This window comes from Cynara cardunculus (assembly GCF_001531365.2).
Source record: "Cynara cardunculus var. scolymus isolate 2C chromosome LG 1, CcrdV1, whole genome shotgun sequence".
In the NCBI taxonomy this organism is placed as follows: domain Eukaryota; kingdom Viridiplantae; phylum Streptophyta; class Magnoliopsida; order Asterales; family Asteraceae; genus Cynara; species Cynara cardunculus.
The window spans coordinates 2,173,701-2,185,412 of record NC_037528.1 but is presented as its reverse complement, the minus strand read 5'-3'; the positions used below and the strand labels follow the sequence as shown (position 1 = coordinate 2,185,412).

The window sequence follows — 11,712 nt, the reverse complement described above, 5'->3', positions numbered from 1 at the left end:
TTTAAATAATAATAAGACAAGATGTAATAATAACAAAAAGACAAAAAAAGCACTAAAAACCAAAAAAAATGATGATTGAARTAGTTTTAGGGGTGCCATTAGTAGTAGATAGGGGCATCATTACTTCATTAGCCTCTCCTATTGCAAGTTATGGGTTGAGTCTGAACTCTAACATCGTTTCTTGAAAGATACAAAAAATACGAATAAAATATACTTTTAGATAATTCATTCGATATTATCCTGTTCATATGAACTTTTGTTGTAATGATTTGTTGATAACAAAAAGTCAATAATATGAGACTGTCTCTATTTTTTATAGAGTGAATCACGCTAGTGGTCCAAGTGCTCAAATTTGGTGTCAACTACCTCTATTAATCATCTTTAATTTTTTTTAATTTCATAACATTCAAGATCTTCGAGTTTAAGTCATCGATTAGTAACCATCGACCCCATACTTAAACTATCCACACGGTTGCTAAAACATCGAGTGTTATTGAAAAGCTAAGGACCATCACTTTAGATAGTGTTTCAAGAAAAAAAAATCCAAAATTTGAGCACATCGCAAGGACCATGAGTGTAATTAACTCTTTTTAATATAATGAAGTAGAGCAAATTCTCTAAAATTTCTACAACATGAAGAATTAAAATTTAAAATCTCTAAAAGAAAAATTAATTTCAGCTCTAGCTTATTCTCGTTTTGGAGATTACAACATTTATTATATTATTAAAATATTTTATATATCTAATAAACATCTATTTTGGGCTGGTTTCCAAAGCCGATGTTTTGGACTTTTACATAGAGACCCTTGATATATTTGTCTCTTTGTGAAATTTGGGAGTCAAGTTGCCAACGCATGTACATGGTTCACATGCACAAAGACAAAGGGCTCATCTGGTATTCGTATGCAATTGTCTTAAAGCAAGGCCCCAATTATGACCAGTTCCCACACTTGGATTTTAGGTCCGATACAGACCCAACTGGGTTCAGTCTTACAAGATACATAGTAAGACAATATATTGACTCGATATCCAACAACCATATTATGTCAAGGGTAAGGCATTTTCACCTGTAGAAATCATGCAAGTTGCTACATTTAAAATGTGGGTTAACCCAATCTCCACGAACATGGTTTGGTTAATTCACCAAGGTCGTGAAATCTAGAGGCTATCGACAAGCTCCATTGGATCATACTCTCTTTACTTAACATTTAAAGGACGACAAAATTCATTTACTATGTATCAAAAGATATACATTGATCCATATACTTGCTGAAATTCATTTAATGTATATGCATCAACGAATATAAGCATTCTCACCATAACTCTTATTATCACACGATCCCAAGTCTACTTAGGGCCTGTTTTTACCAACTAAATTAGCTTAACGGGACTCATAGCTATTTGGTCAACTATACATGATTGTTTGGTAGTGGCTTGATGGTATAGAAAGTGGCTTATTCAGTAAGCTTCTAGGGGAAGGCTTTATGCAGAAAGCCAGGTTCTTTTTTCCAAATATTCCCCTCGCAATTAAAAAACATGCTCCTTCTAGGCTCTAGCTATGAAAAAACCTTCCCAATCCACACAAACAACTTTATCCATCTAGGACTTAATGAAAAACCAACCAAACAGCCCCTTAGATACTTGAAAATCAAAACATGAAAAATATAATCTTATAGAAAAGGAGAGCAGACATAGAAGTTTTTACCTCTACATACTGGGTTTGGCAGTGCTAGGAATGGAAGATCCATGTATGTTTGTGGGAACCTTGTCACATGGCAAAGCAAGAAACAACAAGTTGTAGCCTGTAGTAGTTCAGGAGCAGAATTCTGTGTCCTGGTTCATGAGATATGTGAAAGCATATGGTTAACAAGACCATCTCTCATATAGATCCATTCACGAGAAAACCAATTACTAAAAAAAACTCACCATTGATTATACATGAATCAGAAGATAGTGCTGAAGCCATTGCTATGGGAAGAACAGTTTGGAGGAAATAAAACTCTCTGTTAGATGCCATTCAAAAGTTCAAATAACCGTTAAATAAAATAAATGACAAATCATCTGAGAATGATAAGAAGAAGACAGAACACGAAGCAGAGCATGCTCATGGACAACCTATGATTTAGCAAATGGTTTATGAAACATTCAAAAGTGTACTAAAAAGACCGTTGAAATAACACATTCTTAAAGCACAATGAAACTATCAATTTCATAAAAGGACTAGAGATGTACAGATTTCTTAATTACCAACAAAATATGTTTATAGTTGACATACATCTCTATGTATATACAGATCTTATTACCAATCATTACGATTAAAATAGAAATACACCAACTACACTCCCTCAATCTACCTGCAAGGATGGCTGAATGCATAAATTTAACAAGAATAAGACTGTTCCAAATCTATAAGAAACATTCAAAAGATTTGGTTAGTATAAAAAATAAACAAAAAAAGATAGAGAGGGAGCAAAAATATAGTATCACAGTAGATCAGGAATGAGGGCATAAGGTTGGTCTATGAAGGGGTATTTCACCGGTAAAGCCAAAGCTCGCTTTTTTTCCTTTTGGAAAAACGGTAAGGAACCCCTGGAAAAAGCCAAAACTAATACTTAGATACAGCTTTATCTTGATCGTCAACAACTGGTTTCTATAGATAGCAACATGATCATCTGAAAATTTATGGTTTCTTGATCAAGCAAGAATAGAAGTACAAAAATGTTCAGGGTACATTCATATATTGTCCAAGACTCTAACTAGTTTCGTACATGTAATTTAAGTTTATGATTGGAAATGCAGACAAGCAGTTTTGTTAATAAATGATACACAGGTTTCATTTTTTTCCTGATGTGTCATCACTTGAATCTTGATCTTGCCATGAAGCTTGCCACTGTTTATCATAAAATGTGGCCTCATCTGCTAGATTCTTGAGATCCTGTAGAGAATTGGTTTGCCGAAAAAGGACTACACCCATGACTGTAGCAAACAATCCAATCTTACATATGAAATTACCACTTTGCCCCACAACATCAAGCCTAGTCAAAACATCCACAAGATAAGCCATAAAGAACCCAATCATTGCCGCTCGACCTACACCATCATAAATTACTTAGATCAAATTGACTGATCTAAAACTAGAAACTGCAGAGAGACAAGCAATTCAGCCTCATGGGTTGTATATTTGTGAATAACTAGTTGTACAAGTATGAATTAGAGGATGTAATGGGAACTAACCATTGAGCAACTCAGCCTCAGGAAGGTGAGAATGTGTAACCCAAGCCCACCAGGGTATAATAGAGCTTCTAAACAGCACAGGATCATGATTTGTTGCTTCTTCTGGATACAATTCAAGAAACTTTCTCCTCCTTGCTTCTGTAAAACCAACAAACTCAAGCATAATGTATAATTTACTACCCTGGTTTAAATAAATAAAAGGTCCACATTTGATTCAGTACCAACATAAAGTCAAATATACATACATATATATATATATATATGTGTGTGTGTGTGTGTTGGCATAAACAATATGGATGATAATTATTCACCAGCAACAATCAGAGCATCCCAATCCATTGTTCCAGATTTCACAAACATATTCAAATCCCAAGTCCCATGTTTCCATCGCTCATCAGCAAATTTGACACTAGAAGTTTCTGCTCCATCACCAATTGTGACTCCATTGTTGATGTGATTTTGTTCTTCGGGTGTGTTTAGAGCCATTTGGGCTTCAACATTCAGTGCTACAAATGTAGTGGTTTTCTTGGTTCTGAAAGAAGGCGTGGTTCTGGGCAGAGATGGTTCTTTGTTAGTGAGGTGAGAAGAGCTGCAAGCTTTTTGCATTGCAGCATTGATGCCAATAGAAGCCATAGCTGCTGTTTTAGGTCAAAGATCTCTTGTGGTATTACGTTCACTTTATTTAAATAGCTTCTTCATATAAAAAGACTAGTGACACTAAAAAGAATTAAAAACTGTATTGCAGCCCATAACTTGATACAGAAGAAAAAAACTTATCTCCTCTATGTTATGGGAGGCTTTTGTCATGTACTTCTTTTGATCTTCATCCACTTTTTTCTTCATCAGGCTTGTTAATATTTAAGTATACATAGAATTTTCACTATTTTTATATTTCATATTTAAACAAAGATATTTGTTGATTGCATGTGATTATCTATACTTGTATATATCATAGATAATTTTTTTTAATTTAATAACTAATTGAACTCTTTTAACTATATTACTATGATTTATATTTCATAATTAAATAAAAATGACAGTAAGAAAAATGGTTAATTAACAAATTTAGTCATTAGTAAAGCCGAAGTCAATGAGGGTACTACCGTGGTATCTCATTGATGGCTCGGACCCCCCCGGAAGGAGGCCTGTCATGGGTACAGGACCCTGTACATGTAAGACCTATTGCTCATACAATTAAATTTCAAATTTTGAAAAGGGCAATTTGAGAAACTATGCTCAATGTTGAAAACATTTGAAAAAACTGCTTAAAGTTTATATAATTACATAAATGCCCTGTTCCTTGATCTATGCTCAGTGTGTTTTTTGTAGATTTAAGCAWGATATTCTAACAAAGTCCAATTGAAGAGGGAAAATACCAAGAAATAAAAAGCCAACTTACACCTTGATCAGATCAAAGAGATGTCTGRATGAGAGAAAAATCGCTATAGACATATGATCAACTTGTTTTTCCTGCATGAAAAAACTTATAAACATTTTTTCTTCTAGGCCATCCTTTTAAAGGTCTATGGAGACAAACTCACTATGTCAACAGGTCTTCTTTTGTGGTCTTTGTCCCCTTTCGCCCAACTACTCAAGGCATGTTGCTTAAACTGTCTCTATTCTACTATCAGATTCCCATAATATTATTTCAAAACATTGGGAAAAAACAGTTGAAGATCCTGGCAAGCCATCATAGGCATGCCCTCACTAGCTACAGATTGAAGATGGTCACATTTAGAAATATTACAGTGCAACTCAGATGACTCATATATGTCTGGTTGTTTAAAATAAATCTTACCACAAAACCGCCCATCCTTCCATAAATGCTCGCTATTGCATTCGAAACTTTTGCTTGCAATATTGCTCTCAGAACAGATCCATGATTCCTTTTGGTTTCTGTGACAGATTTTGGCTCTGTAAACTGCGGAATGATTTTAACATATATGCAAATTGGCAAGAAGAGTAGAGGTTGAAAAATATCAGAAAGAGACATGAAGACGAACACTCCTGGTGTTGAGGTCACATACTGTTCCACTTTACGAGCTTTTGATGATTCAATCTTGTTTCTCTCTAGTTTGGTTTGCATGTCTTCTGTGCTTGAAGTCTTTATGGAAATTCTCTTATGTATGTCATCCACTTGTTACTGCCATAAACACCCTTAACCTTGTAAAACTCACTTTGTTCTTTATCTTTCCTTGCTTCCTGTTCATATCGATTCAGGAGAGTATTTAGTTTCAGGTTGCTTAAGAGATCAGTGAGAAAGATGCAATGTAAAAGACAACTACAAAGTCAAACCCAACATTCTCACAACATACATAAAAACATTCCAAAAACAAACCCACGTTCATCATAAAAATATTACTACATTCTTCATCAAGTAAGAAACATGTTATACCCATACTAATTATTGAATAGCAATGCAAATATGCAATCCTCCATCTCGTGCTGACTATCAACGGAGCCAACACGAACCAGAAACCAGCAATGAATCCAGACTCTATGCTAAATGGCAACCGCCAATGTATTACAAAAGTTGGTCCAGTGTTAGGCTCCATGGATGGCCCAAGTACACCATGCTCCTATCTTCGTAGAGCAGTGGAAGGGATTAACACACAGCCTTACCGCATACAAGCAGAGAGGCTGTTGGTATAGCTCCCGATGACCTCGGCGCCACAATATACAAACCCGCATGAAACAAAAAGGAAAGGAAAAAAAACTGATGAGCTGAAAGAGGATTTACAGCCACAGCACATCCTTGACCAAGGGGCTAAAGGAGTATATTCCATTTATTAGCAAGTGTGGGCAAAGAAGTTAAGGCCACACAGAATCTGGCATAGAATCACCCTTAAGAATGAAAGCTAATGAGAAACTTCCTTTATGGTGCTCATCTAAGAAAGAAAGCAACTCCATATGTCAAAAGAACAAGATCCAAAAGGCTGTGGCATGCACGAATCAACTGTGGACAACCCTCATTGACACCAAATACGGGATTCATCTAGGCAATTGGACTACCGAAAAACCTTTCCAGTCCTCATGAGTCATGGCATAGGGCTGCGGAAGGGGACAATGAAGAATGCAAACCTTTTCTCTTCTAGATTTGGGATGGGTTTAATATACTTGATAGGCAATCAGCAATCCTTAGGAGGATAATCAGTTGGGTCCTGGAGCTCTATATATCTACTTCCGGAGCTCTTTGTGATTTCAAGAAACAAATAATATTCCTAGAAAATTGGGTTGGTTCTAATGCTTAAAGTGTTCAAAATCCTCTGTTTTCCCCAAGACAAATAAAATCAGACCATGGATGACTAACAAATTAACCTGGAAAGGGCAGGTTTAGCATTCTTCTTCCAACTTCTATTCACAAATGGTATCCAAGAGCACTCGTTCTAATCTGGAATATGTTATGCTCTCCAGAGGTGCACTTGCATGCAAAGGCAACAAGTTGAGTTGAGGGCTCAACAAGTCTAGAGAACCACTTTGTTTAGATTGTCTTGCTAGTGAATCAGGATTCCATGTTTTTTCCTTTCAATATATCTTTTGCAGTGCCTTCTTTCAGAAAATAAGGTTAGCAACGTTAATGGTTGGCAAGCATTACCAAGATGAAATGCAAAGGCATGCATAGATTATTCCAAGAATCTAAGCAGCTGAGTTATAGAAATAGTCTCTGCTCATTTTAAACCGAAAGAGACGGCAAAATAGGTAAATGAGCAAGGAGCAGTGTTTGCATAAATCACCCTGTTCAATTAGTAGAAAAAATGTACCTCGAGCCAAAGCTTCATAAAGATTTCCCAAAGGGAACATGAAAGTTAGCACTGCTGGAACATAATCATAATCATGGTGAACCTTTCTTCAAATACACGAGCAGATCTACAAACACAAGTGAGTAGTGATTTTGATGTATCCGTTGAAAAGGCAACGTCCATACACTTCCATCACTTGATTCAAAGTATCCATTGTAATATCCACAACCAAATCGATTAGAAATCCTTAATCTCCATGTTTACTCAAAAAAGAAGGTCACACTATGAGACTTTTGCACTTTTTAGCCAAACTATATACAATCAGAGTCTTACTTTCTATAGTTGCTAATCTGGATCGGTTTCTACAACAACTAGATGTGAAGCCACTGCTATGGGAAAACCAGTTGGAAGAAACACAACTATCTGGTAGCTTAGATGCGGTTCAAAAGCTTAATTAAACGATAATAAAAGAAATGATGAGATTAATACAGAACACCACGCAGAGCATGCTCATGGTCATGGACAGACTACGATTTAGCAGATAACTTTTATGAAACATTCAAAAGTGTACTCGGTAGCTTCCAATAACGAATACTTGATAGAGAAGGTAAATCCATTGAAAGAACATTCTTAAAGCATATTGAAATTATCAATTTCATAAAAAAAACAGAGAAACACAGATTTCTTAAATTCCCAGTTTATAGTTGGTTTACGTCTGTATGCATATACAGAACTTACCAATCATTACGATTAAAATAGATAAGCTCCCTCTGTCTACCTGCATTGATGGCTGTGTGCATAACTATAACAAGAATAGAACCACTCCAAATCTATAAAAATCAATTAAAATTTGGGTTGGTATAAATAATAAACAAAAAAATGATATAGAGGGAACAAAGATAGAATATCAAACAACAAAAAATCAAATAATTATAGTATATCAGGAAAGAGGATGGTCTATACAGGTGCATTTCATTACTCAAGCAGTATCAAACAACAAAAAAATCAAATAATTATAGTATATCAGGAAAGAGGATGGTCTATACAGGTGCATTTCATTACTCAAGCCATAACTCACACTTAGATACAGCTAGAGATGATCATTTGCAGGCCTGGGCTGGGCCCGGGCCGGGCCTAACTTGTTTTTTTGTCCAACGGGCCTAATATTGTAAACCCAAGCCCTTTTTTTGGGCTTGACAACTTGCCATTGCCCACCCTATAAACGGGCCAGGCTTGCCCATGGGCTAACTAGCCTAAAAAGTGTATCATACAGCTATTGTTGCTTTTATTTGGCTCAAGTATTCAACATTGTCCTGGAACATCCAATAATGTCCAACAGTCTTGCACACATTATCTCAACCATGCCTCATGAAACCTTATCTTAATCATGAACAACTGGTTTTCTGCATATAGCAACGTGATCATCTAAAAATTTGTGGTTTCTTGATCAAGCACGAATAGAAGTACAAAAAGTTTCACGATACATTCAGATGTTGGTCCAAAACTCTAAATATTCTTCTACATGCAACTCAATTTTATAGTAGGTTGAATGCTTACCTGCGACTACAACCCTGTGGTACAAGAGTCATGAGCACGAACATGCACATTTGTCAGCAGCCAGAGCCAAGCCATGCTGAATCTGAAAAGGGAATTATTACGACAATTAACAACTGAAAGGAGTCATTGACCATTCAAAATTTGTGAGAAGAAGTTCAAAATTGATGATATGTAAGACCTCCAATATACAAGGAAGACAAATCAAATGCATTCACTACTAACCCTTTTTAGCAGGACCTAGGACAGGGTAGGGTCGTAAGGGATCAATATTTGGGAAAGTGGCAGTGTTGGTGCTCTTCACTGGCCAACTAGCGGATGCTGGCCTGTCCTGGACAAACTCTGCATGTAATTACAGTATTGAATAAGTTTGAGCAAACAAACACAAGCCGACTGCCTATACTGATCTTGCATTAAATTGTTTGGCTTGGGGTCTAATTTCATTTGGATCAGTAATAAACAGGGGTGGCATGGCTTGGGCTCAGTATATCTAGTCAAATAAGCTTACAACCATCACTCCATGTAAAGGCATTTCAGCTTCCAACTTTGAGCTCTAGTACCTGCAACATTAAAGGATAGCTGTGAGAAAATATTCGAGGGAAGTTCACATCAGAAACCACATGTGAAATGTAATTTATTGCTATTTTAAATAGAACTAACTTCGTTTTCTGAAAACATTTAAGAGTCAAAATGAGATATAAATATAGCGTATCTTAAGACGGTGATCAGTATATCTAGACAAATGAAATCAAGAAATGAACTTACAACCATCATTCCATTTAAAGCAATCCATAGGTGCTCAACTGCCATGAGATCTAGCACCTGCAATGAGTTAAAGATTACCTGCCTTGCCAGACGCACCTCCATCATACCTGAAACTAGCAATAAGACTTCCTTGACATATAAAAGTAACGTACCCAAGAACAAAAGTTGCACCAATTTTTTTAAGTCATCCCATATATCCATGTCAGAAACCTTAATGTCATGGAAAGGAAATGTAAAAGCTTCATTACAAAGCACGTATATTAGTGAGAAACAAGTATATTCAAGGCACAAAACAATTACAAAAGAACCATCAATGAAAAACAATTTGATCCTTTAATTGTTTCTCGTTCATGAATGTATATAAGCTCTATCGCTCTATTCCTTGCATTGTGGTGTGCAGAGCCCAACTTCTTGGCTGACTTCTCTCAAGAACTACTATCAATGGATGAATCCTTGTTTGTTGCTTCACATAAATAGGGTAATTTTGATCATTGTGAGTCCTATTTTGGTTCTAATATTGATATAATCAGCTAGATGATTCTAATAAATTGACCAACAAGAATATGGTATGGTTGCTAGGACCTTATCGATGCAGGGGAAATAACTAGATTTTAATTGACCCTTGACAAAAAAATCAAGAAAGACAAATATTAGTGAGAATCAACTATTCCTTACCTTGTGGCAGGTAGGCCTTCTCAAGAACTCCAAGTTGGGGTTGGTACTTAAAAAGAAAACGAGTTTCTGTCGAATCCATTAATTTTGATCATATCCTGTTTTGGTTCAAATAAATTCATAAATCAGAAGATGTTTTACTTTTAACCGCATAATTAAAGATTGAATCAACATCAACACTTACCACTAATTAATCATGAAGACCAAAAGTTACAACATGAATGGAAATTTCTTGAAACTTCACCGGTTTCTACACATCACAGTAGCAGAGCGTGAGTAAATTTGACTTTGTAAAACCAGATCGAGAGTACGGTGGATCGCCAAGAGAGAGAAGATCAGATGAGAGTTGGAGAAAAGTAGCGAAGGGAGTTGAAGAATCCATCATCCTGAGACTAAAGTTTTGAGAAATCGCAGTTTCACAAGAAGATGAACAAGGAAGAAGGAGGCGGAGTCGTAAACCCTATTTATAGGTTTGGTGGATGGAGTCGAAGTTGAAATGATGTTTGTTGATGAACATTGCATTTAATTTCATAACGGCTAAAATCTTTATTACGTATCTTTACGATACACAACATTTTTTAAAATAAATCCTTATTTTTACAATAAAAACCGTTAAATTGATTACAATTATAAACAGCGCCGCCCTGGAGGGCGGCAGGAACCAAATTTTTTTCTTAAAATACAATAATAGTCTAAAAAAATTTAATAAATTAAAGAAACCTAAAAAATTGTAACATATAATAAGAGACAAAAAGAATTTAGTAGATAATAAGTGTCCAAAAATATATCAACTAATTACATTGTAGAAGAAAATAAAAAAAATATTAATGAGTCATTCATTATATGCTATTGCATAATAAAGATAAATAATATTTCTTTAATCGGTAAATTATTAGAATTTCTTGTACTTAATTTTATAATAATGAAAAATATTTATTGAATTTTTTTTTCGTACTTACCGGAGGGTCACTACAAGAAAAGTGAGTTTTAACGATGCGCCTTTTAACGATGACATATTTCCACCACAAGTTATAGCGACGACATGTTGTTATATACTCTTTCTGATGATAAATGAACTTTTAACGACGACAAAAATCGTTGCTAAAAGTCTTGTTTCTTGCAGTGGACCCTGGTTTTACGTTTGCCCGGGGCCTATAAAATGTCATGAACGAGCCTGATTATAAATCTGACGTTATTTTATTTACTGATATTTACATAAAAAAATTGATTATGATTATAAATCAGACATTATTTTATTTAGGGGTTATTTGGAAGTTGTTGAATGGTTTTGTCCATAATCATTAAGTGGTCAGAATAATTAATAGACTCTTATGATATAGTGCAAAATGAAATATAATTGTTTGGTAATTGTTTACAATGAAATTAGAGCTCTTAATGGTTAAGGGAGGTCCGTGATACAAAATCATTCAGAGGATTTTAGAACCATTAACAAACATATATTTTTTTTATTACCAAACAAGATTCACATCTTAACGATTTAAAGATTATCTTTTAATGGAACTATTAAAATGTAAATAAACAACCACTTACTGATATTTACATATAAAATTGATTTCATATTTTAAGTTGTATTTATACAATAATATTTTTTTTAAATCTAATTTGACACGTAAATGTAATCATTCTTTTGGTTAATATTTTTATAAATATTTGAATTTAGAAGGAATTAAATTTTAAATTTATTTGATTTATAGGATTTGTAATGAAATTGAATTTCATTTTGTAT

At 34.8% G+C, this 11,712-nt stretch overlaps 1 protein-coding gene across 18 annotated transcripts; it reads right to left on the bottom strand.

Moving 5' to 3' along the window:
* Positions 1-2,593: 2,593 nt before the first annotated feature.
* LOC112529684 (light-harvesting complex-like protein 3 isotype 1, chloroplastic) lies at positions 2,594-10,418 on the bottom strand. Of its 18 annotated transcripts, none has more exons than XM_025141140.1 (10): positions 10,150-10,418; positions 9,294-10,063; positions 9,037-9,088; positions 8,754-8,870; positions 8,532-8,613; positions 5,033-5,436; positions 4,634-4,704; positions 3,546-3,784; positions 3,235-3,372; positions 2,594-3,090 (listed from the first exon to the last, which is right to left on the bottom strand). In XM_025141140.1, exons 6-10 carry the CDS (start codon positions 5,318-5,320, stop codon positions 2,834-2,836), a joined length of 993 nt encoding a protein of 330 aa, XP_024996908.1. In that variant the 5' UTR covers positions 5,321-5,436; positions 8,532-8,613; positions 8,754-8,870; positions 9,037-9,088; positions 9,294-10,063; positions 10,150-10,418; the 3' UTR covers positions 2,594-2,833. The 18 variants fall into 18 exon arrangements, with proteins under 18 accessions (XP_024996908.1, XP_024996916.1, XP_024996933.1 ...); XM_025141148.1 differs by having other exon boundaries at positions 5,033-7,101; positions 7,713-8,870; positions 9,294-9,406; positions 9,969-10,063; XM_025141165.1 differs by having other exon boundaries at positions 5,033-5,155; positions 5,262-7,101; positions 7,713-9,088.
* Positions 10,419-11,712: the final 1,294 nt, after the last annotated feature.